The sequence below is a fragment of the Pelodiscus sinensis genome, chromosome 2 (genome assembly GCF_049634645.1).
Source record: "Pelodiscus sinensis isolate JC-2024 chromosome 2, ASM4963464v1, whole genome shotgun sequence".
NCBI lineage: Eukaryota > Metazoa > Chordata > Testudines > Trionychidae > Pelodiscus > Pelodiscus sinensis.
Genome location: NC_134712.1, coordinates 79,262,588 through 79,288,964, shown reverse-complemented (window position 1 = coordinate 79,288,964; position 26,377 = coordinate 79,262,588). Strand labels below are relative to the sequence as shown.

General features: G+C 49.5%; 1 protein-coding gene across 2 annotated transcripts in view; it reads right to left on the bottom strand.

Annotated features, from left to right (window-relative positions):
* ROCK1 (Rho associated coiled-coil containing protein kinase 1) overlaps positions 1-2,418 on the bottom strand; it is a 145,628-nt gene extending 143,210 nt beyond the window's left edge. Inside the window, exon 1 of one of the 2 annotated variants that reach the window (XM_006139046.3) lies at positions 662-2,418. In XM_006139046.3, coding sequence (XP_006139108.1) covers positions 662-754 — 93 coding nt within the window. In that variant the 5' untranslated portion in view covers positions 755-2,418. The remainder of the gene's footprint in view (positions 1-661) is intronic. The other variant, XM_075920910.1, reaches the window with a different exon arrangement.
* Between the last annotated feature and the right edge of the window lie 23,959 nt (positions 2,419-26,377).

Here is a 26,377-nt window from a genome sequence, read left to right as displayed (position 1 = left end):
CCCCAAGCTCCAGATCCAGGCAAGCCAGGGGCTGCATCCAGCCCCCGGACCTTAAGTTCCCCACTCGAAAACAGTGCCCCCAGTTCTCCCAGCACTCTAACAGGCTTGCCTGGAAATCTTCAGCAAATCACTTAACCCCATGTTTATTTTCCCCATATGTAAGATGGTTTTCACCACCTTTACTGCAACACTGTAAAAATTAGTAGTTGCACAGCACTATTGTATATGAGCAGTAAGTATTTACTGAGATTCTCAAATGAAAGGATTCCTAAGTTGCATATAAGCCTCACACTTCTCAACAATACAATTAAGAAAGTGTATATACCTCGACAAGCTACAGGATACTGTCTAGGTTCAGACGTGGCAATAACCTGAACATTGCCCCCTATAAACGTAGCGAAGTCAAAGAGCTAGAACAAGAACATATGACGTATAGGAAACGTAAGGGGGAGGAGTGAAGACTAAGCAGACACTTCGAGCGTTTATAGAAGATTCACTCACCTTTCAGATACTCGCACACAATATAGCACTTATCACTGGTAAACAAACATAAGTAGGAGTTAAGTGACGCGGCTAAGCAAAGTGTGTAGAGTTTGATTCTACATGGTTGCAGATTCATAGAAACAAGGCACAGAGGGATCTCCATGCACACGCTACTTACCAGTAAGCAGTCACAGTTCACTTCAGATTTGGGGTCCCTTAACATTACATCGATTTTTTCAAACCGAGACTCAAAGTTTTCTCCTGTCGACATGTTTTCGAGGATAAAGTTTTCCTTATTTCAGAACAAAGTAAGTTAAACCACCAGGCTGCGATTCTTCCTGAGTATCGCCTAGATCGGAGAAGTCAGGACGGGAGGGGGGGGGGAGGAAAGTCCTCACACGCCCCCCAAGATTTAGAGCCGAGGGTGGGGCAGGAAGAGCTGCTTCCCCCCTAACGCGCACACACGCGTTTCTAGGCTGTGATCACAACCCTGCAGGCTTCCTTGCTCCACCTCTGTCTCACCAGCCGCATTTCGCCAGCCAGGCGGCCGCCCTCGGAGCCAGCGGAGCGGTTCCTCCTCTCGCGGCTGCCGCTGCTCGGCGCCAGCTCCCGAAGAGCAGTTTTCTTTTGAAGCGAAAACCACCATGAAAACAGGAAACTCCTCAGCGCCTCGGAGCTACTCCCTCCATGGAGCCCCTGGGGCGGGGGTGCGGAGAAAGGCGCTGCCCCCGCCCTGTGCCCAGGCTGCTCCGGGCAGCGGGGGTGCCAGCTGCGCAGGCCTCCCTGGCCCCCACTTCCGGGGGAGCAGGCGGCCTCTCTAGAGCGCGGCGACAGCCCTCGGGCACGAGCGGCTTCAGCGGAGCGACAGCGGCATCTTCCGCCCTGCCTGGCCCCGGCGGCTCCTCCGCGGTTCCCCCGCGCCCCTCCTGACCGGCCCCGCAGGGACTCGCCGCCCGCTTCAGTCCCCGGCCGGGAGCCGCGCTTCAACTCGCCGCAACTTCCAGCCCCGGCTCCTGGCCCATCTCTCTCCCCCAGGGGCCCGTCGGAGGAAGCCGCTTCTCCGGCAGAAGGAACCGAGCGACGCAAGGTCCAGGGGCAGCCGCCTCAGTAAGCGAGGGGGAGACTCAAAAATATGTCCGCCTTCCGCTTAAACCGAAGGGCCTGGAACCAGGGCGCATGCGCCAGTGAGTGGGGGGGAGGAGGGGAGAGGGAGGAAGCGGTGCAGAGACCAAAAAGCTCGCGCTTCCCCCAAGCCCACCGCTCAACTGCCGCCGAGCACGCGCGAGCGAATTTCCTGCCCACGCACGAACTGACGTGACGGGTGGAAGCGCGCGCCCGCTACCCGGATGGATGCCCACGAGCCGCCGGCAGCGTTCGCCGCTGGTGCGCGAGCGATTTCTCGTGGGCCAGTCAGCGCTAGTGGAACGTTGAGGTGGCAGGAGGTGAGAAGCTGCAAGGGAGTAGCAGGGTTGTGGTATGTCCTGCTCCAGCCTCTCTCCCCGTCTTTCCAAACTGCCGGAAACTAGAGACCGGGGTGAGCTTCAGGATAGGGACCGTTCTGCGGCAGGGGTTGTCTATTGCATAAGGAAGTTAAGTGCAGTTGCAGAAAAAGGAGCAACGGCACTAGTTGAATGGGAAACTGAAGCTGGCGAAGTCTGCGCTTTCAATATTGTAGACCGCTTCAGAGTTGTTCCCCATAAAATGTGCTGATGTCACTTTTAAAAGGATGTTGCTGTTTTGCAAGGGTGCTCTCACACACTATGCTTTCAGAGCTCCTCTACCAATTATGTTGATTAGAGAGGTACAATTCTTGGTATAGCCTTGCACCATCCGGAGTCAAGAAACTGAGACTTTGTGATCTTTCCACTCCCGACTCTCCAGTTTCAAGTTTACCGTACACTGCAAGCAGAAAAAGTAGTTGCATAAAACAGCAACATATCCAGGACACGTAGACTGAGAGTGGACATTTGGCCGCCGGGATGGAGTGTCTCCGGTGCAAAGTCTGCTTCCCTGCACACAATCCATACTACAGGAGGCCCCGAGATGCGATATTCTGCCATATACAATCAGCCAAGACCCACACGTGGAACAGAGACTGACAAAGTAAAAATAATACATCAGAAGTTAAAAAAAACATGGTATTGAACACTTCACCTCTACAGTATTTCTTGAATTGCTGCTTCATTTTTACAAAGTAAAGTATCTATGAACAAATATTTATTTGTAATTCCAACAAGGATCATCACTTTTTAATTATTACTCAAATGGTATAGATTCGTTACATATCAAGAAGTTCCTGTGCAGATTCAGTTCCTTGCCTTCTGTTGCAGTTGCAAACTGTGTTATATAAAACTTGTTTTGGATTGCATTGGAATGGGTTACCTAGGGAAGTAGTGGAGTCTCCATCCCTAGAGGTGTTTAAGTCTCGGCTTGACAAAGCCCTGGCCGGGTTGATTTAGATGGGATTGGTCCTGCCTAGAGCGGGGGGCTGGACTTGACGACCTTCTGAGGTCTCTTCCAGTTCTATGATTCTATGATAAGGGGATGGTTGGATGAAATAACATGATCTTGGTAACTAATTGACCATTCATTATCAGTTGGAAATAGGTCAATGGAGGGATGATAGGAGTTGCTATAGGGAACTTTCTGGGTGTCTGGCTGGTGAGTCTTGCCCACATGCTCAGGGTTTAGCTGATCGCCATATTTGGGGTCAGGAAGGAATTTTCCTCCAGGGTAGATTGGCAGAGGCCCTGGAGGTTTTTCGCCTTCCTCTGTAGCATTGGGCACAGATCACAGCTGAAGGACTCTCTGCATGTTGGGGCCTTCAAAGTATTTGAAGGCTTCAATATCTGAGACATAGGTGAGAGGATTATTCTAAGAGGGGTGGGCGAGATTCTGTGGCCTGCACTGTGCAGGGAGTCAGACTAGATGATCATAATGGTCCCTTCTGACCTTAAAGTCTATGAAGACTACTAGTCATTAGAAAAGCAAAAGTTTAATGATGCGATATTCTCTATGAAGTGTAGAAGCAGGTCATTTATTTTTTAATTCTTAGCCATAACTATATATCTCCAATAATAAAAATAAATTATACAAAGTTATTGTTGAAGTACACATACTCTGGAACACTTGCTGGCTGCTACCACAAAACCTTGAATTGTTGATTGTTCTTTGAAATAGCAGTGTTCTGTTTGAACAACCTCCATCCACAGAGAACATATCATATACAAGACAAGGCCTATTATATGTGTATATTTGTGCAAAGGTTTTGTATGTGATGCAGCAAGTAATCTGTTTAAAATACAGCTAAAATAATCTTTATAGCCATAATAGTTTTTAAAAATTGCAGTTAAAGGATACATTTAAATAAAACTGAGAGAGACAGATTCCGCTACAAAAGCAGCAGAAAGAAGAGAAATTGTACAGCAGACACCAAGGGCATAGAGCCATTAGGTCGAGCACGCTGGAGACACATTAGTAACCTAAATAATGTATTAAGTCCCACTCTGAAAAGAGACACTTATTCATACATGTGTAACTTCATTGAAGCTACTTGTATATATAGAATTGTGCATGTATAGAATTAAGTGCATGTATGCAGCACTGGAGCCTTAGCTATTCCACAGGTCTGTAACAGGGTCAGCCATCTCCTAAGCACCCGTCCATAGCCAGTGGTGGCACTTATAGCATCCTGCCTCTTATTTTCTGTCTTTGGGGCCACTTCAAAACATCACACTCTTTTTCATGACTAATGTTACCCTTGCTTGGGACTGGTTTAATAACAGAAACAGTTCAAAAGTATCCCTAAGGTTCCAAACTAAAGTCCAATGTTACAACATAAAAATTCATACTCAGCTAATGGTGACAAATGGGAAGGACAAGAAAGGTCACGTGCCCTTCCCCACATGTGTGGTGGGAGCACATTCAGCAGGGACCTCAGTGGCAAAAAGAACGGAACAAGAGACAGCTGGGCAATCCCATGCTGGCAGTTCCTCTGGCGTATACCACCCCGCTCCTTTCACACAGCCACATCTGCTGAGGTCTGTACAGCCATGCAGGAAGATAGGGCTGGAGGCAGGGCTGGGGGAAATACCAATACAGACACAATGGAGGAAGTGTCTTCTTGGGCCATGGACTCCTTTTGCTGCTGCAGTTAAGAAATCAGTATCCAGTGTGGATCATAGAACACTAGAACTGGAAGGGACTTTGAGAGGTCATTGAGTCCAGTCCCCTGCCCTCAGGGCAGGACCAAGCACCATTCTAGATCATCCCTGATAGAGGCCTATCCAACCTGTTCTTATAGTTAGGAAGTTTTTCCCAGCGTGTTTTTTTGTTTTGTTTTTTTTTTGTGCCAGTACGTACTGTCATCTTTTTTTGAGAGCACTCGCCGCTTTTCTACAGCACAGCCCCCAGCTGACCTGGGGAACACTCACTCCATGCCGTGCCAGATGGAAGCCTGCTCAGGACACACGGCAATTAAAGGGGCTTCCTTTAAAAAGCATCTCCCTGATGCTTTTCTTTTCTTTTTTTTTTTTTTTTTTTTGACCAAACCCTAGTACTGACACCTTTTTTTTATATATATATAAAAAGCACTGGTTTTTCCTAATTCCCAACCTAAACCTCCCCTGCCCATTGCTTCTTGTCCTGTTCTCAGAGGCCAAGGACAATAATTTTTCTCCTTGTGACACCCTTTTGGATACTTGAAAACCTCTATCATGTCCCCTCTCAGTCTTCTGCTTTCCAAACTAAACAAGCCCAATTCTTTCAGCCTTCCCTCATAGGTCATGTTCTCTAGACCTTTAATCATTCTTGTTGCTCTTCTCTGGACCTTTTCCAATTTCTCCACATCTTTCTTGAAATGTGGTGCCCAGAACTGGACACAATACTCTAACTGAGCTCTAATCAGTGAAGAGTAGAGCGGAAGAATGACTTCTCGTGTCTTGCTCACAACACTCCCGTTAATGCATCCCAGAATCATATTTGCTTTTTTTGCAACAGCGTCACACAGTTTGAATTATGACCCTATCCTCCAAAGAATTTACAACCCCTCCCAGCTTGGTATCATCTGCAAACTTAATAAATGTACTCTCTATGCCGATATCTAAATCATTGATGAAGATATTGAACAGAACCGGTCCCAAAACCCTGTGGAACCAGATTTGTTATGCCCTTCTAGCATGACTGTCAACCATTAATAACTACTCTCTGAGAATGGGTATCCAGACAGTTATGCCTTTCCGCCCCTTTACATTAGCCCCATCTAAGTTGTATTTGCCTAGTTTATTAATAACAAGATAATGAGAGACCATATCAACTGCCTTCCTAAAGTCTAGGTATACCACGCCCACTGCTTCTTCCTTATCCACAAGACTTGCTATCCTATCAAAGAAAGTCATCAATGGCTTGTCATGATTTGGTCTTTACAAATCCATGCTGGCTGTTACCTATCACCTTATTTTCTTCCAGATGTTTGCAGATTAATTCCTTAATTACTTGCTCCATTATCTTTCCTGGCACAGAAGTTAAACTGACTGGTCTGTAGTTTCCTGGCTTGTTCTTATTGCCCTTTTTATAGATGGGCTCTATATCAGTCTTCTGGAATTTCTCCCATCTTCCATGATTTTTCAAAGATGATAGCTAAAGGCTCAGATACCTCCTTTATCAGGTCCTTGAGTATTCTAGGTTGCATTTAATTAGGCCCTGGTGACTTGAAGACATCTAACTTTTCAAAGCAATTTTTAACTTGTTCTTTTTTTTATTTTATCTTCTAAACCTACCGCATTCCCACTAGCATTCACTATGTTAGGATAGGACCCTCCCCACCAATGTGGGATAGGGAAGGGACAGGTAGAGTGCAGAGGCCTCAGGCCCAGAGCTGAGCAGATGTCACATGAGGACTTGTACCACACTGAGCCATCCTGTCCATAGGATGAATCAGGGTGGCTGCTCCAGACCCCATGCTTTTGAGGCCACCTCAACCATCCTATGGATGGGCGAGACCGGGGGATTACAGGAGCCTGGCATGATAGAAGGAGGAGTCACCTCCTCCACTCCACAGGTAGGCTGCCCCACCATCCTCTCCTGGTTTGCTGTGTGCATTAGCAAGCAGAGCGCTGCACCCCGGGGCACTCCAGTTCCTGTCGCCCGTGGAAAAGCAAGGTGCAGCAAGCCAGAGGAGGCTGCCAGGTCACACGGGCTCTTGCCACCCATGTTGTGAGTGGGGAAGAGGGGAGGTAAGTAACCCTTGTGCCACTGAACCAGGCTTCTATAATTCCCAGGGCCGTATGTTGCTCAAGGAAAGGCGTAAGGGGGGCTGGGGAGCAGTGTTCCCTCTAAGCCGCCCGGCAGTACAGTTTCACAGGTGATTAATCAGCCCTGCCCAGTCAGGGCTCCATGCATTGGAACTGATTAATCACCTGTGAAGCTATTCTGCTGCCCAGCTTGCAGGGAACACTGCTGGGGAGGGATGAAGCAAGGGAAAGGCAGGGTGGTTGTCCAGGCCCTGCGTCTGGGGCCCTGGGTGCGGAGGATTGCTCCAGATGCTGCACCCAGAGTTCTTCTTTAGTCCTAGTCTGCTCTTTCAAAAGCTGCCAGATCTAGCTTTTCCTAGCTGGAGTTCACCAACCAGCTAGGAAACACTTCTCCAAGTCAGGGTCTCCTCTGTCACATCTTTTTTTTTTCTCTGGTGAAGTAGACTTGACTGAATAGTCTATAACTGCCATGATTCCTCAGTACTTAGCAGTTTATATCTTTTCACTCTGCCCCATGTCTTTCAAATCATGTAACATCACCTTTTCAATAATACTTGTTGAGCCTTTCTAGTCCTGCACTCTCTGGTCCACTACATCCACTGTGATCCATCCTTGATCAGGCCTGGTCAAAGAGTTTGCGAGTTCAAGGCAGCATGCTGTGGTTGGCTGTGCCGCATGGGTAGGCAGCTCCCAGCAAGGGCAGCGAGTGGCCAGCTGGGTGGGCACCAGGTAGTGCAGGGCCCAAAGTTACCGCCTTGCTTGCCTTACCCAAGCATGATTTTAGTTAGCTGGATGTTCACTCATATAGGTGTGGCGAAGTTTCCCGTGGTCCCATAATGTTTGTTTATAGCCACTAGTCCTAGGTCTCAGTGTTCTGCGCTGTTATTTAGCTTTAAATTACCCTTAAATGGAAGTGTTAGTAATGCTGCTAGACAATATTGACTTCTTGTGGTCTGGCAAATTCTTTGGTTTGGCACCAGTCAGATCCCAAGGGTGCCAGACTAGAGTGGTTCAACCTGTATTCCATTTCACCAATGTTTTTACTAAATCATATAATGCAATTTTTTAAAACCTTAAGACAGTTTAATTCCTCAAAAAGCTTTTCCTTCTCTTTATCAGAGCCCTTACATGCCCATAAAAGGTGATCAATTATTTTTTCACCTTAAGGAAAGGACAATATGTCTTCTTGTTGGGAAAAGAGTTAAGCCACAGTGGGCAGTTAGTATGCTAAACAAAAGCACTTCATCAGTCCTATTCAGGTCCTGAATTATGTTGTAATCCTTAAATATAGAGAACAATTAAAAAACATCTGCTGCTGCTGTTTTCATTAATCCACATTTTTTGCCATTCCTCTTTTAAATTTTTCTGTACTAGGCTTTTGAATTCCTGTTTACCCAAGAGTATTTTATTTTAATCCTTCCATTTCTTACAGCATTTTTAACTTGTTTGTGCACCATTTTGTTCCCTTCAATCCCAAAATGTTCTGGCATCGAAGCTAATGCTACGTGCTTTCTGTACTCTGTTATTAGAAATATAACTTCACTGATTAAATCACTTCTACATACTGAGACACCCTTTTTTAAAAAATGCCGTAAGGCCTGGAATTGAATAAAAAAAAAAAAAAGCTGCTGGGCAAACATCCCAGATTCAATCTAATACCAGCATTATTACTAGTAGTTCAGATGTTATGACAGCTATATAGTCAGACAGTCTTTTAGATGTACTGATTCCCAGTTTTGGTATGCAGTAATGCCATTCCTACTCTTCCTGTTTTTCTTTTCTGAACCCATCTGTATATATTTGACAAAACTGACTCCACGTTTCATTTCTGAACCACTATACTTTGTTTTTAATACTTATTGTCTCTTTTTTACCCTTAAGTTTATAAAAAAAATCTAAATCCACATTTGGACATATGACTTTCCATCCATAACTTATTTTCAAAACTTAGTTTTGACTTCTGTTACCCTATTACCAGGACTCACCCCGAGTTCGGGTGGGAAGCTGTCCCATATCCGCGGTCCTCCCCACGAGACCTTTCTAATTGTTATGTATTGCTATGTATAGCCGTATTCAGACCCGCTTACTTGCCAGGGGTCGGGAAGGGGACTCGGGCCCTCCCTCTCTCCGAGCCCCGACCCAAGGCCCTAAGACAGGGACACTAGTCCCTTGCCAGTGGAGGGGGCTGAGACCCCTAAACCCTCCACTCATGGGGACCACAGCCCTGCCCTGGGTCACTTCTTCCCGGTCAAAGTTTGGTTCCCCAGCGTGGGGATAAACTCACCGCTGGTCGCCTTCTCAGGGGGATGGAAAGCTGCAGCTGCCCGCCGTTGGTCCGCCAACTAGGAGGGGTGGAGGGATGCTCTCATTCCCAGCCGCTCCCCCCTCTGTCCTCCTGCCCCCAGGCCTTTTGAAAGGGCCGCGGCTTGGCGTCTCCAGCTGGCCCTGCCCCTGCATGCACCGTCCCGTTCTCCGGGCACTCCCGGATGACGTCACGGAGGGCGTCATCAGGGCGCGTCTGCCCGGGCCTCCAATCCCCGTCCGCGGCTGCCTTGGACGCGGTCAGCACGGCCCCAGGGTTCCCCACGGCCGACCTGCTGCCGCCCACCACCCCGCTTGTCTGCCCAGTCCCCCGTCTGGCATTTATCTCAGTGCGGGGCAGCACAGATGGGCCGTATGCCCCGTCACAACTTCAGTCAGCTTTTCCTTGTCTTTCAACTCCTGCTTCCACAGTACTCAAACAGCATGTGGAGATCTAACACTCTATGCCATAGTTTGCCTATCAAATTCCCCCAAATTCTCATAGGGTATGTCTACACATCAAAGTTAATTCGAAATAACAGCCATTATTTCAAATTAACTTTAATAGTGTCTACACAGGCAAACCGCTATTTCGAAATAAATTTGAAATAGCGGCGCACTTATTTCAAATTTGGTAAACCGCATTCTACGAGGAATAATACCAAATCTGAAATAACTAAATTGAAATAAGCACTGTGTAGACGCTTATTTCGAAATAGGGGCCTCCAGCCCTTCCCAGGGTGCCCTTGTGGCCACTCTGGGCCAAATCAGGAAAATTCTTCTGCTCCCCTCCCCCCCCAACCCCAGAGCCCTTACAGGAGTAGAGTCTGTTTGGCCACAGGGCCTATGCCATCGAGGCCGCTTCCTGGACATCAACGTGGGCTGGTCCAGCAAAGCACACGACGTGCGGGCATACCGCAACTCCTCTATGTGCCAGAGGATGCACGCCGGGACCTTCTTCCCCGACCGCCACATCAGGGTCGGTGACGTGTACATGCCTGTCTGCCTGGTGGGGGATGCGGCCTACCTGCTACATCCCTGGCTCATGAAGCCCTACATGGGACACCTCAACCCCTCCTAGCAGGCCTTTAATGCCAGTCTCAGCAGGGCCCACATTGTGGTGGAGGGGGTGTGACGGGGCCCCGCAACCCCGCACTAAAACCCCCGCAGCAAAAGCCCTATTCGGGCAGCGGGGAAGCGCGCAGCGGCATTGTGCCGGGTGTACCCACGCCACAGACCAGCTGACCATCTCAGGCGCGGCGGTGGCACAGACACTGCGGGAGGGGTGGAGCCAGCTGGTGACGTCAGAATGACATCCCCCTCCAGCGCTGGGCGCGGCAGGAGTTTTAAAAGCCGCCCCGGGCTGTGTGAGGGAGGAGGTGGGTGTGGAGGAAGACAAACGGCGAGGGATTGGAGCATTCGTCGCCGTGGAGCAACGGGGTCCGGAAGGTCGTCTGGAGCGACGAGTGGCTGGCTCACGGAGGGCCGGGTAAGCCAGCAGCAGGGAAGGGGCGACGGCATGGAAAGGAAGTAGCCCAGGGCGCAGCCATATAAAAACCCCGCAGATTGGCAGGTTTCGGCAGGACACCCCCGTCAGCTGGACCCAGACCGAACCCGGTCCGTGTCCTTTAGGGCCCTGGGCTGGGGCCCAGAAGTGAGGGTGGGCCCGGGCCCCCCTCTCCCTTCTCTACCCTTTGCCCCCTCTCAGAACAGCTAAGAAAGAAACGCCCGCAAAAGCAACCAAGGAGCGTTTTAGACTGGTGCCGTTGGAAACCGGCAGGAAAAGCACATCATAGACACGTCATAGGGGGTGACGATAAGGGCGCAGAATGAGGGGGAACTAGACTATTCCACCTGTGCTCGGACGCCCTGAACTATCCCCGGAAGGGGTAAAACCCAGGCTGTGTGGACACTGTCGGAGGACAGTGGCCCGAATCGAATAGCGTCGCCGCTGGCAGAGCCAATTCCCCAAAGTCGACGACGGGCGATGCTATAGGGGCAGTCGGAACCCCTACAGGGGCCTTCGGCTGACTGAAGGCCTGATTTCGATGCCTCCTCACCCACCTTGACCTCTCCGAGAAGAATATTCCGCATGCGGTGGCGGCGTACTGTGTGCTGCACAGTTTGTGTGAGCGAAAGGGGGAGGCTTTCCTTCCAGGCTGGATGGCAGAGGCCAACCACTTGGCTAGCCTGTATGTGCAGCCCTGCATGGCTGCCAGCTGGGAGGCCCATCAGGGGGGCTACCGGTATCTGGGAGGCTTTGTGGGAGAGCTTCCAGACAGAGGAAGAGTGAAGTCTCCCTGGCGTGGCCCAGTGGGGCCTTGTGCCTTATTCCACCCTCACATCCTTCCACTTTCCCCTCCCTAGCCCCCCTTTCTGATGTCAAATAAAAACATGTGTTGCCAAAAAAACCCTCTCTTTGTTGTCTATAACTGGGGTGGGAGAGGGAAGGGGGAAGCCTGGGAGCAGGGAGCTGGAAGGGGGAGGCAAGGGGAGGAGAAGCTCAGGGTTGGGGGTCTTGCTGGCCCACCTGTCTCCCAGCACTGTGGGTGCGGGGGCTTCGGCGTCCCCGGCGGGGAGCGGGTATGGAGGGGGGACGGGAGGGAGGAAGAAGCGGGAAGGGGAGCAGGAGTGGAAGGAGGAGCAATAGCTGGAGCGGTAGCAGGCAGCAATCTCTGCGCCATGGTCTGCAGGTGGTCACGGATGCCACGACCCTGGTCACGCAGCTTCCACAAGCTCTCCCGCTGCAGCTGGAGGTCTTCCTGTACCCAATGCTCCTGGCTGTGGACCTGCCTTTGCAGTAACCCCAGCTGCTGCTGCTGGTATCCCTCCTTGTTCTGGGTGCGCCTGCTGGCCCGGGTGCAGAGGATGTCCTGGGCGGGGTGGTGTGCCCTGCATTCGCAGCTGGTGCAGCTGTGGAGAAACCGGAGAGGTGGTCAGTTATCCCTGGGGACACAGTGGGTGAAGCCCAGTTCCCGTCTGCAAGGTGAGGACAGCATGAGTGTGGGTAACGGGCCAAGGCCCCTGTGTGGCAGCCAGACGGGGTCACATGCCCAGCTGGCACAGCACATGCACAGGTTGCTGTGTGATCCGTGGTCAGCAAGGCCCACATGTGCGGTCCCTGGGCTCCCTTCCCCCGCCCCCCAGTAGGGGCAGCCTCACCACGGGCGGGCTCCAGCTGCAGCACACGAGGCAGCCCACAGAGCCACTCACCATGGGAGGAGTGGGAGCAGAATTTTTAGTGCACATGCATGCACGTACCTTCAGGGGTGGCAGGTTAGTATAATTTTTGGTGGTGCCCCATTAGCCATACCCTCTGACTCCTGTTAACCACACCACCTGACCCTGTTAACCATGCCACTGACCCTGTTAACCACACCCCCTAACCCCGTTAACCAGGCCTCTGGAGGTAACATGCTCGGGGCAAGATGGACACATGACCAGAAGTAAAAGGCTTCATGTCACCCCTCTCAAAGGACTTTTCCCACCATCCTCCTACCAACAGGGATTAGTTTGGCCCCCACCAAACTCCCCTCATGCAACTATCCTGCAGTTGCATTAACCCAATGTGTGTGACATTAACTCGGAGGCAGAGAGGCTGGGGAAAGTGTTCCCTCTAAGGCTATGTCTACACTTGCGGCTTCTTGCACAAGTACAGCCGTTCTTGTGTGAGAACCCACAGAGTAGCTACGCTGCCCACCTGCTCTTATGCAAGGAAATTTACAGTACGGCGTGGTAAGAGAGGGCGTATTGTGCAAGAGCTATGCTCTTTTCTAACAGGTGTAAGCTCTCTTGCGCAAGAGGGCAGTGTGGATGCTTGGCAGGGATTTCTTGCGCAAGAAACCCCTATGGCTAAAATGGCCATCAGCACTTTCTTGCACAAGAGAACGTCCACACTGCCATGGATGCTCTTGCACAAAAGCACAGCTCGCACATGGCAGTGTGGACGTGTTCTTGCACAAAAAGCCCCCAGTGTAGACATAGCCTAAGAGTTTCCTCCCATGAGCAGAATTAATTTTGTGTTGTGCATCAGTTCTGAGTTCATGTGGCTTGTTTGGATGTGCCACTGTGGCAACCAAGTTATTAATAAATATTTTATAAACCTTTACCTTTTCTCTTTGCTGCCATGGCTCCTTCCCTTGCTCCATCAGCTCCCCTGTGCCTGCTGCCCCCCAACTCCTCATCCTCCTCTGCTGTCCTGACTCCTGCCCTTCTCACTGCCCTCAGCTCTCCTGCGACCTGCCCCCCTCCACCAGCCCTTCTCTCCCCCTGTGCCCACTCCTCCAGGTGCCCCACTCTGATCATGTGAGCTACCCCTCCTCATCCCCTCTTCTAACACCTCCTTCTACACACCTGCCCTGCCTCTCTCCTCTGGTGCTGGTCCCTTCCCTGCAGGTGTCTGCCCTTCTGCTTCACCCCCAGAATCCCCTGGCACCTGCACCTTCCCTCAGCCCTGCACCCTCCTGGTGCCTCCCACTTCTCTTACTGCCCCTGCCCCCTTTGCCCTCTTTTTCCCTGATGCCCACCCCCTCACCACTCTCTGCCCCCATTCCCCTCATGCCCCTCTGTGGCCTCACACGGCTTGCTCCATCCCCACCTTTCTCATGCCCACCCCTTCTTTCAAGCCTTCTCCCAGCACCTCCGCCTTCCCCCTCTAGGCCCCAATACCCTTACTCTCTCCTCTCCCAGCATCACCCTGTCCCCTCCCACTGACACCTCCCCTCCTGCCCTTTCCCTCATTGTCTGCACTTGGCCCCTTGGCATTTGTCTCTCCTCCACACTGTCCCTTGGTGCCTTCCCCTTTCTTCCCCCTCCCCCACCTCCTCCCCGTCCGCTCAAGCCCCTTCCTCTCCCACCCCTTCCCCTATTTTCTCCCTCCCCCTCTGCACAAGCCCCTTCCTCTCCTTCTCTCCCCCTCCCTTATCTTCTGCCTTCCACTTTGTAGGGCCGGAGTCTGCGCTCGGGCCCCAGAAGTCCCTGGACTACGAACCAGGAGCCAGGCCACGCGGCGCAACGCTGCGCTGAGCAGTTTTAAAGTCCCAGGCTGTGACATCACGTCACACCCAGGTGTCTCCCCGCTCACCTGTAAATGCCGCGCATGGCAGCAGCAGCCAGCAAGGGGGAACTGGACTGAAAGCTGCACACATCAGGGCCGGGACCGGGGAGGATGCGCTGGGGCCAGGGTGGGAGGACGCGGGGGGGCCAGCAGGTGGGGGTTGGGGCTTGCTCCAAGCAGGGCCGGGGGAGAGACCCAGCTCCAAATATTGGTGGAGCAGGGCCCCTGGCTCTGAATATTGCTGGAGCATGGGCACCACGAGCCCATATAACTCGCTGCCCATGCGTACCTTCTAGGGAATGGTGCTCCCCAGCGGGTAGGGCTCATTAGCAGCTGGGGATGTAGGCTTGTAGAGTGCCACTGCCCAGCATGCAGCAGTTCGCAGCCCTCCACTGGTCCACAGACCAGTGATTGGTAACCGCTGGCATAACAGACCCTGATTTTCTTCAAAGAATTGTCTTTTAATGCGGTGGGAAACTTCACTTTGTTTTTCAACGTTACACACCTGCTATAACTTCTGCTCGCTCATAATTAGAACTTTACTATGTTGTCAATCCCAATAAGACATGGGATGTCTGTCAACCTAGAACTCGGTCTGAATTCCATTCATTCTTTCAGTTTGCTTGTATATTTCTGATGTCTTAGTATCTTTGTTTTTCTGCCTACAGTACTTCCTCCAATTGATTTTTTTAAACAATTCTTTGTGTTGTAGCCTTCTTTTATACTTCATAAGATCTTCAGTATTCATTGTAATTTTTTGCTTTTTTGTAGATGTTGCTCCTTTCCTTAACTGCCATTTTGTACTTTTCATTCCACTATGGAAGAGAGTTTTCTGCTTTGGAGTTCTTCAGTAGCCTAAATATGGCTACAGTAGCTGCTGCTATTAATCCCTTTGGTACAGCATAATTGAAGTTCTCTCTGTCATAATTCATACAATGATCATTCACAAATTCAGTATACTTACATGTAGAATGGATTTCTTAAACTTCTATGTGGGAAATTTTCCTTTACTTTCCATCTTACCTTGTCCTTGAAAAGCATAGGGAAATGATCACTGCTCATTCCTTGTTCCTTATATATGTCCCAAGTATATTTACTTTCAATACTGCTGTTCTAATTCTCAGGTCTGAGCAGGAAAACCTACCATATATGGCATTAAATCAAGATGTGGTGCCCTTGTTTAAAGCTAGATTTCACGGGTGAAAATACTTTTCTAAGCAAGCATCATTTTCATCAGTTGTCTTACTTCCTCACAATTTATTATGACTATTTATGTCACTGTATATAATATATGTTCTTTTAGCATTCTTCATTATTTCTTTTAACTCCACACCTAATTTCTCACAGGGCTTTATATATTATAAATCCTTCAAGTAGTATTCTGCTTCTGTATTGGGATTTCAACAGCATTATATTCCAGACTTCTTCTTCTTTACTACTATGTAGTTTAATCTTTCCTTTATGAAAGTACAGATGTCTCCTCCTATTCCTAGATTTTGGTCTTGCTCAAAGGCAAAATGCCCAGAAATTTTAAAAGCAACATTAAATGTTTTCTAGATACATATAACATCTGGTTTAATTTTCATTTCTATGGTATTTTCTTTTAGTTTTTGACCATGTGCTATCAGCCTGTGCTCGTTCCATCAAAAGACTCAGATTGCTATACTAGACATTTTCCATCTTTAACTTTTTTCAAAATTGTGAGAACAGTCCATTGACAAGGTACTAACATACAAGTATTTTTCCACTGAGCATACTGTAATTTCAGGTTTTTTTCCCACAGTTTGTGATGTACAATCTATAATTTCTATTATAAATTCAATAAACCTTCATTTTTTATGTAGTAGATAGTCTATTCATTCAACACTGTTTATCATATTCTTTTTAGAATGACACAGTTTGCAGTTTGACTGGACTCGATAACCTCTTGAGGTCCTTTCCAGTTCTGTGATTCTGTAATTAGTCACTTTTCTAATTAGTCACTAACATTTTATCTATTTTACTTTTTAGCACTTTATCAGCTTGCACTTTGTTTTTCATTTACCTAAAATATTTCCCTCTGGTAGCCTCCTACTGCCTACCACTATGCTTGTTTTAATCCAGTCAGCTACTGTGATGGAATGTGTATACCCTGCAGTGGGCTAGGAGGGTTTAATACCCTGTGGGCAGAGGAAGTCTTGCCCCCACCCTGCCTCAGCCGGACAGCTGCTCCAGAGATGGAGCAGTGGAGTTAAGGCAGCCTTACTCCTGCCCTGGCCTTGCACCATTCCTGAAAGCAGCTGGCATATACAGCAGTGGCTCCATGTGCTGCCCCTCATCTACAGGCACAAACCCCAAAGCTTCTACTGGCCATGGTTCTCCAGTATTGATTAATGGGAGTTGCAGAGTGGTGTCCTGGGCATGCTCCAAGGGTTGGAGCAGTATAAAAGGGAGCAGTTGGAGTTGGACACTGGAGGAGAAGGACCTCTTATAGGGACTCCAGAGAGACCCAACCAGAGACTGCATTGAACTGTCAGTGCTGGAGGAGCCCTGGGGAGAGGCTGGTGCTGTGGAACCAGAGGACCCGGAGGCCACATAGAGCATCCCCACACTGACTCTATCAGGAAGTGACCCAGGGTGTGTGTGTGAATGGTATCTCTGGTGGACTGGTTGAGCCTGGGTCCCCCTAGGGAGGCTGTTGCCCCAACTACTAACTCTAGCCATTAGACTGTGCTGGCCTATACCCCAGGGCTGTGTTACAGATGGTGGCATTTGGCCCACATTGCCTCAGGATGAGGTGTGCTTGAGACATGACAGCTACTGTCACAGGATTAAAATCCCCTAGTTTTTTTTCTTTGGTTAGAAAACTCACAAATATAACTTTATAAGTTTATTTCCCTTCTCAACTTTGCTTTTTTGATGTTTCTACTCTTTTTTATCCTGCTGCCTCTTGTATCCATTTTCCCTCTCTAATAAATGCTTCAGTTTCCAGAGTGTCTTCATTTGAGGTCAGAAAATCCTCCATCTCCCAGTAGCCCAGCCTAGCCACACTAGTCCACCTTCCTTTTCCTGTTATCCTCTGGGGCACCCTGTTCTCCAGTAGGCTTCATAGGGTATGTCTACACTACCACCCTAGTTTGAACTAGGGTAGTAATGTAGGCAACCGGAGTTGCAAATGAAGCCCGGGATTTGAATTTCCCAGGCTTCATTTGCATAAAGCCAGGTGCCGCCATTTTTAAATGTCCACTAGTGCGGACGAGGAGTAACGGTAGTTCGGACTAGGTAGTCTAGTCCGAACTATCTAGTCCGTGCCGCGTGTAGCCGCGCGGCACGGAGTCCGCACTAGCGGACATTTAAAAATGGTGGCGCCCAGCTTTATGCAAATGAAGCCCAAGAAATTCAAATCCCGGGCTTCATTTGCAACTCCGGTTGCCTACATTACCACCCTAGTTCAAACTAGGGTGGTAGTGTAGACTTACCCATAGAGGCTTGTTAATGAGTTGGGCTGGAGTAGTTCTCTCTTAAAGGGCCCAATCCACCCTGTAACAAGATCCTATAACATATAGTCACAGTAAAATGAAATGTAATTGTTTTTCAGCTATTCTGATGTAAACTGAAAATTGGTCATTTCCTCTTCCTGCATTTGTTGCTTCACTTACTTTAGATTTAGCTAACTTTTGGTGAGTGAAATGGAAGTTACTCAATACATATGCCCTGATAACACCGAATAGATGAAGCAAGTTAATGAGAGAGAAACCTTCTTGAAAGCACATATTCTCTACTGATACAAGATGCCTTTTTATGTAACCAAATAGCTATGCCTCTTAGACAAAGTTAATATTCTTAGGAAAACACAAATCTCTGTTTTTATATTCATTTAGTCCTGCCTATATTCTCTGTATTATGTTTAGGTGTTGTGGTTTTAAGGATACAAAGTATAAAAGTTAATATAGATGTGAGTGCTAATTGCTAGATAGAGAGTGCATTTTTCACTGCATATAATTTCCCTTGATTGCTATAGAAAAATCAGTGAAATATAAAAACACTAGCAGACTTAGTGGATGGGTCCTTCAGGGCAGGGCCATGGGGCTGTGGAGGAGGGACTAGAGAGGGTGGCCTGGTGGGGGTCAGGAGGAGGAGAACAACAGGCCCCAGGTGTGCTCTCCTCTGTTGCCTGCCCAAGACTTGTTTCCCCCTTTCCTTCCCCCCCTCCAACCTCCCAGCTACTTACTGGCATGCTGGTGGGCAAAATGCAGAGCCCCAGTCCTGTTGGCCACTCCCTTGATAGTACAGCTGTCTCCAGTGGACACTTTGCATATTCCTCTCCCTGCAGGTTCACTGCCCCCAGTGCCCACTCTCATATCATGTCCCTTGAAACATCAGCCCCTCCCTTTGCATCTTATGGAAAACAGTCCTTTTTCTGGGGCTTCTGATTGTCTTAGCGCAGCCAAACCCTGACTTTGCTTTAAGTTAGGCGAAGAGGAAGCTTCATATCAAATTTGGTGACCCTAATTCTTACCATTTAAGAGGAGTTCTCAAACAGAGTTGCAAATAGATACACTCTGAGGGTATGTCTACACTACCACCCTAGTTCGAACTAGGGTGGTAATGTAGGCAACCGGAGTTGCAAATGAAGCCCGGGATTTGAATTTCCCGGGCTTCATTTGCATCTCGCCGTGCACCGCCATTTTTAAATGTCCGCTAGTGCGGACTCCGTGCCGCGCGGCTACACGTGGCACGGACTAGGTAGTTTGGACTAGGCTTCCGAAACGAGGAGAAGCTCTGTGAAACGAGGAAGCCTAGTCCGAACTACCTAGTCCGTGCCACGTGTAACCGCGCGGCACAGAGTCCGCACTAGCGGACATTTAAAAATGGCGGCGCCTGGCGAGATGCAAATGAAGCCCGGGAAATTCAAATCCCGGGCTTCATTTACAACTCTGGTTGCCTATATTACCACCTTAGTTCGAACTAGGGTGGCAGTGTAGACATACCCTAATATCAATAGAGTAGATAGGTTTCTTTGGCTTCCCCTATAAAGATGATACAGTACCCTGTGATAAATTACTTAGGTAGTGGTACATCTGCATCAACTGGGCATTATAATTTCCCCCTATCTTTATGATTATCTTATAAAAGGCCACTCAGCGGAGACACACCACATGATACTTGTAGCCAGATAGACTTTTGATTCTCTTGGTCTGATCATCAATGACCAGAAATCCATGCTCAAGCCCTCCCAAACTTTGGAGTTCATAGTCGTGCGCCTCGACTCCACCACAGCATGAGCTTACTTACCTATCCAGAGGTTCCAAGCCATCTAGGATAGTTGCTGTAGTTACTACAAGCCCTACAGTTCCGATACTTATGTGCCTACAACTGATGGGCCATATGGTGCCTACAACCTATGTAGTCCATCATGCATGACTACACTTCCGCTGCCTTCAACACTGGGTAGTGTCTGTTTATACTCCAGCAAGATACCATGTCTACAAAAGGGTGATTCCACCATCCAATGTTCGAACTTCCCTCAGATGGTGGACCAAACCACTCAATCTCCTTGCAGGAGTCCCATTTCATCAACCTCAGCCTTCTGCCCACATTATTACAAATGCCTCCCTTGTGGGCTGGGATGCCCACATGTACAGCATGTCTATCCAAAGATGATGGTCACCACAAGAAGCAGCTCGCCACATAAACATACTGGAACTCAATGCCTGCAGACATTTCCAGGTGCTTATTCGCAACACCATTGTCAGAATACTCACTGACAACATCGCCATGATGTACTATATAAATTGCCAAGGGGGCGCTTGGTCTTGATTCCTTTGTACAGAAGCAGTGTGCCTCCGGAACTGGTGCATTCACAACAAGATCACTCTAATAGCATCTTACTTGCCTGGCATCAGTAATGCTGCTGCGGACTCCCTGAGTAGATATTTCGCACCGGACTACAAGTGGAAACTTCGGCACAACATACTCCCACGTATCGTCCATCACTGGAGTGTCCCCTTAAAAGAGCCCTTTGCCTCCTACAGAAATACAAAATGCCGATATTACTGTTCCAGAGTAGGCATTAGTTGGGGATCCATAGGAGACGCTTTTCTTCTCAACTGGGGAGCCCCCGCCTATATGCATTTCCCCCCCATCATGCTTATTCTCAGGGTCCTCCAGAAGATCAAGAGAGATGGAGCCAGCGGAATCCTCAAAGCACCCTCCTGGGCTTGCCAGCCCTGGTTTCCCAGATGTCTCTGCACCCACCATATACCCTTCCCAGACTCCGCCATCTACTGACCTAGGACCGGAGAAGACCTGCACCTAACAGCTTGGTTCCTAGTTGGTTCTGCGCATCCAACGATCTTTGCACAGGTTAAAGAGGCCTTGATGCACAGCAGAAAGGATACCATTTGATCTACTTACCTTTAAGTGGCATAGGTTCATCTTCTGGTGCTCTACTATGCATGTTGATCCATATGTAGCACCCCTTCATCAAATCCTTGAATATATGCTCTACCTAAAACACTCAGGACTAGCCACTGCCTCCCTCAAAGTACATCTTGCAGCAATTACAGCCTTCAGACATTCTATAGACGGCACTTTGGTGTTTGCTCACCTAACTTCAAAGAGGTTCCTAAAGGGGTTGACTAACCTTAATCTGCTTCACAGACCCCCCACCTCCATCTTGGAGTTTGGACCTAGTGCTGGACATCCTTACTCGATCACCTTTTGAACCTTTGACCACTTTACCACTCCCAATGATGACACTGAAGGTGGTCTTTCTGCTTGCCATCACATCTGCACGCAGAGTCAATGAACTTGCAGCTTTGATGGCAGTACTACCATACACTTTTAACAAGGACAACATTTTTCTACACCCGCCCCTCCAACCTTCATCCTCAAGGTGTGCTCTGAGTCTCACATTAATGAACCAATTGTCCTTCTTTCCTTTTATACCAAGCCCCATACCTCACCCTGAAAAGCAAACTTCCACTCCCTCGACATATGCAGAGCACTCACATTTTACATTGATAGAACTCGAGCTTTTCACAAGATGGAACGCTTACTGGTTTCCCTTGCTGACCTCTCCAGTAGCAAACCACTGTCATCTCAACACATCACGAAGCTCATAGTTTCATGCATTACCATTTGCTATTCCATATGCAATAAGCTGCTTCCATCCCAACCTAGGGCTCATTCCACAAGAGCTGTAGCTACATCCACAGGTTTCCTATGCGAAGTTCCCCTCTGGGACATCTGTCGTGCCGTCACATGGTTGTCAAATGACACTTTCATGAAGCATTATGTGATTGTGCACTGTTTGGCTACGGACTCCTCATTAGCCTCAGCAGTACTTTCAACAGCAATTAAACCATGACTCCAGAACCCACCATCCACGCCTTCTTGAGTACTGCTACAGAGTCACTTACAGGGGAGCACCCATGGGGATATCACTCAAAGAAGAAGAGGAAGTTACTCATCTTGGTGCAGTAATGAGAGTTCTTAGAGATGTGTGTCCCCATGGGTGCTCCATTACCTGCCCTCCTCCCTGCTCTGGAGTCTCCTGTTTCTTCACTTCTGTTTTTTTCAGACACTTGGGCGGACAAGAGGAACTGACGGGAGCCAGACCATGCGCACCAAAACAGTGTGAATGCTGCGAGATGCTTACCGTGTATACACAGTCCAGCTGAATACTGCTGCTCAAAACTCCGACCTGCAGCGCCGGGACGAGCCCGACACCTACAGTGAAGCACCCACAGGGACTCACATCTCTAAGAACATCATTACTACACCAAGGTGAGTAACTTCCTCTTTTAGATAAATGAAATTTCAAGTAAGAGTTAGCATAAAAGGAGCAAAGCTGAGGTAGATTAAAGACTAAATTGGCAAATGCTGCCTGGACCCACCTTGACATGTGTCCTACTGTGGCCACCATCTAATAAAGGCTAGAAAGGATTAGCTTGTCTTTAACTGGCCCCTGGATTTTTTGGAGGCTGGTCCTTCATCCCTTAATTGTGTATTTATGCTCACAGACAGAAATGAGATTGGGGTCTAAATTTCTATGGCTAAGTTAGTTAATGAGGTATCTGCTGATGTCAGTGTACCTAAATAAGGGTGTCTACACTACAGAGTTAGTTCGAACTAACTTTCATAGGTGCTACACTAGCGCTCCGCTAGTTCGAACTTAATTCGAACTAGCGGAGCGCTTAGTTCGAACTAGGTAATCCTCATTTTACGAGGATTAAACCTAGTTCGAACTAGCTAGTTCGAATTAAGGGGTGTGTAGCCCCTTAATTCGAACTAGTGGGAGGCTAGCCCTCCCCAGGTTTCCCTGGTGGCCACTCTGGCCAACACCAGGGAAACTCTATTGCCCCCCTCCTGGCCCCGGACCCCTTAAAGGGGCACGGGCTGGCTACGGTGCCCATGCTGGCTACGGTGCCCGTGCCAGGTGCAAGCCTGCCAGCACCCAGCCAGCAGACCCTGCACCTGGCACGGCTCGAGCCAGCCACCCGATGCCCCCCAGCCCTCCCGCTCTTCCCGGGACCAGGCTGGCGGCTCCCGGGAGCTTGCCCAGGACCGCAAGAGGCGGGCACCCGCCTGGGCTAGTGCGGAGATCGTGGACTTTGTCCACGATCTCCGCACTAGGCACAGGAAAGTGGCCGTCTAGGGCAGGAGAGCTGCCAGCCTGGCCACCCAGGAGCAGGTGTGCATGAAAATCAAGGGGGTCCACTGAGACCCCCGACCCTGAGCCCTGAGCTTACAATGGCCGTCCTGGGTCAGACCAAAGGTCCATCTAGCCCAGTAGCCTGTCTGCCAACAGCGGCCAACCCTAGGGACCTTGGAGGGGATGGACCGAAGACAGTGACCAAGCCATTTGTCTCGTGCCATCCCTCTCCAGCCTTCCACAAACCTTGGACAGGGACACCACTCCTACCCCCTGGCCAATACCACTCCATGGACCCAACCTCCATCACTTGATCTCATGTCCCTTTAAACTCTGTTCCAGTTCTAGCCTTCACGGCCTCCTGCAGCAAGGAGTTCCACAGGTTGACTCTTTGCTTTGTGAAGAACAACTTTCTGTTACTAGTTTGAAGCCTGCTACCCATTCCTTTCCTTTGGTGTCCTCTAGTCCTTCTTTATGGGAACTAATGAAGAATTTTTCTGGATGCACCCTCTCCACCCAACTCCTGCTTTTAGAGACCTCTATCCTGTCCCCCTTCCGTCTCCTCTTTTCTAAGCTGAAAAGTCCCAGTCTCTTTAGCCTCTCTTCATATGGGACCTGTTCCCAACCCCTCATCATTGTAGTTGCCCTCCCCTCTCCCAGCCTCTCTCTTCCCCTCTCCCACCACCTTTTCCCAGTCTCCCCCAGTTTTGTTCAATAAAGACAGATTCCATTTTTGAACACAATTGTCCTTTATTTTGTACATCAAGGAAAGGGGCTAGGGGAGGGTAAGTGGAAGGAGGTGAGGGAGGAATGGGGTACAAGCCCCCAATGGGGAGGACTGGGCTGGCTCTGCGGGCTTCTGGGGGTGGAAGCTCTCCTGCAGCCCCCCAATTGCCCTCCCCCCCCAGATGGCAGCCTGCGGCAAGTGCAGCTGGGCTGATGGCCGAGTGGTGTGATGTGCCCAGTGTGGGTACTCCGGGCACTCCAAGCCAGGACTGGTTTGCAAGCAGGGCACCCCGAGAACTGTCTGTCCGGGGTGGGGGTCGGGTCCCTTTAAGCGCAGCCCTCGGCTAGCCTGAGACAGCATCTCCACGCTCTAAGTCCTCCTCTGATGCCCTACCGGCACTGCTTCCGGCCATCCTTAAGCCCAGTTCAGGGTCCACTTAATGTGGACATGCTAGTTCGAATTAGCAAAACGCTAATTCGAACTAGTTTTTAGTTCTAGATGCGTTAGTTCGAATTAGCGCTGTAGTGTAGACATACCCTAAGGCACAATTCAGGACACATATTAGACCAAGTTACTAAGCTATAGCCAAACTTCAGCTTCAAATACCCATTTAGTCAACAGAAAATGAAAAGTAAACAATTCATATGAAACCAGTTATCTGTTCTAGGGATGTAAAATCCTGTTTAGTTATCCAGTTAAACATTTTTTTTACTCAGGTAACTGATTAAATGGAGCCAGGTGGAAGGAAGCTGTTCTAGCCCACTGGGCTGGAGGGCCCCACCTTGCCCACCACAGCTGTGCTGGCATTGCCCCCACCCCATTGGCAGGGGCTGCTCCACCCTGGCTGTTTCTGACTCCATGCCAGACTGCTGGCTCCCAGCCCACATGGGCTGAGAGTCGACAGCCTCACATCACGCCAGAAGCAGCACGGGGGTGGGAGGGGAGGCCTGCCAGCTCCCAGTTTTCTACAATCATGTCCCATAGAATACTGAGTTAAGTTCAAAGTTTTGCATCTTATCTACAAGGTGCTCTGTAGCCTGGGCCAGTGAACGTAAGAATGTCCAATCTGGGTCAGACCTATGGTCTTTCAATAGAGGCCAATGCCAGGTGTTTCAGAGGGAATGAACAGAATAGATTATCAAGTGATTCATCTTCTATCCATCATATTTAAGAGACTGCCAAAAGTTCTGGATTGAAAACTGTGGTTGACAAATCCACTCCTCAAGCTAGGGATGTAATAGTGTAGTTGATTAACTAATTAACCGATAAACAAAAGGTTATAGGTTAATGCTATAGATTACACGCATTTCCCTCCCCCCACCCTTGCCAGTAGTTTTTTTTAGTAGGCTGGCAGCCCAGTTCAATTCTGGCTAACACCGGGTCCAGGAGCTCAGACCCCCCCCCCCCTTAGACAGGGGCTGCTGCCACCCCACACTGCTGCCTCTTTATCAGTTTTTAAACTGGCTCCCCTCATGGACCAGCTCCTGCCTGGCATGCTGCACTGCTGCCTCTGATACAGTGGCTACCAGCCCTGCCCCTGGGGACTATAGAGTAGTCAACTAACAGATAAAAAAATCATGAGGTTACTCGACTATTCAATTAATCAATATTTAACATCCCTACCTCAAGTCCAGTGGAACTTTCTGCTATAAGAATAAAGCTTGTTTGTACAGAAGACAAGGCTTTCTTGGAAGCTGGTCCAATGTTGCAGAATTAATTCCCATAGTAACTAAGGACCAAGAGAAACTCCTAACCTTCTGTTCCAAGATGTACTGATTCAAACTTGCCTTCTCCAACAGACACATAGCAACATGTACATTTAAAAAAACAAAAACAAAAAAACAAAACCACACACATCACCAAAACACTCCACTATTCATATAACCCTCTCCCCAGAGGGAGAGGATGAGAGAGGAAACAAACTACACCTAAAAGATATTAACTACATCATTTATTGTACTACTGGAAGGCCTCAGCTACTGTTGTGTTGAGGGAGATGACAGAAGCAGTGTAGACTAGAACAACACTAACATAATTAAAAAGACCAGAAAGAAGAAAAATTTTAGTAATTACAGGCAGTCCCCGGGTTACGTACAAGATAGGGACTGTAGGGTTGTTCTTAAGTTGAATCTGTATGTAAGTCGGAACTGGCATCCAGATTCAGCCGCTGCTGAAACTGATCAGTTTCAACAGCGGCTGAATCTGGACACCAGTTCTGACTTACATACAGATTCAACTTAAGAACCCCAGGCGTCCCCAAGTCAGCTGCTGCTGAAACTAATCAGCAGCTGATTCCAGGAAGCCCGGGGCAGAGCAACTATGCCTCGGGCTTCCTGTAGTCAGCCACTGGTCAGTTTCAGCAGCGGCTAACTTGGGGACGCCTGGGGCAGAGCAGCTCGGGTGCTGCTGGGTTGGTCCAGTAGCGCGGCCGCTCCTCGGCGCTACTGGACCAACCCAGCAGCACCCCAGCTGCTCTGCCCCAGGCGTCCTGATTCAGCCACTGCTGAAACTGATCATCAGCAGCTGAATCAGGACTCCTGGGGCAGAGCAGCTGGGGTGCTGCCGGGTTGGTCCAGTAGCGCCAAGGAGCGGTGCTGCGGGACCAACTGGCAGCGCCCCACCTGCTCTACCACAGGCCCCGGGCTTTGCTCCACGTCTCCCTGGTCTGCTGGGGGGGGGGGGGGCACTAGCTGCGCCTCCCCCCCCCCAGCAGACCAGGGAGATGCGGAGCAAAGCGGTGGAGGACCTGGGCCGGACCGCGGTGCTTCCAGATCAGCTGGAAGCGGCCGTGGGTCTGGCCCTGGGTCCTCCGCCGCTTTGCTCCCTGTCTCCCTGGTCTGCTGGCTCCCCCAGCAGACCAGGGAGACGGGGAGCAGCTTTTCTCGCCCCAGAGGAGGCGGGCAGCGGGACCAGGCGTCCCG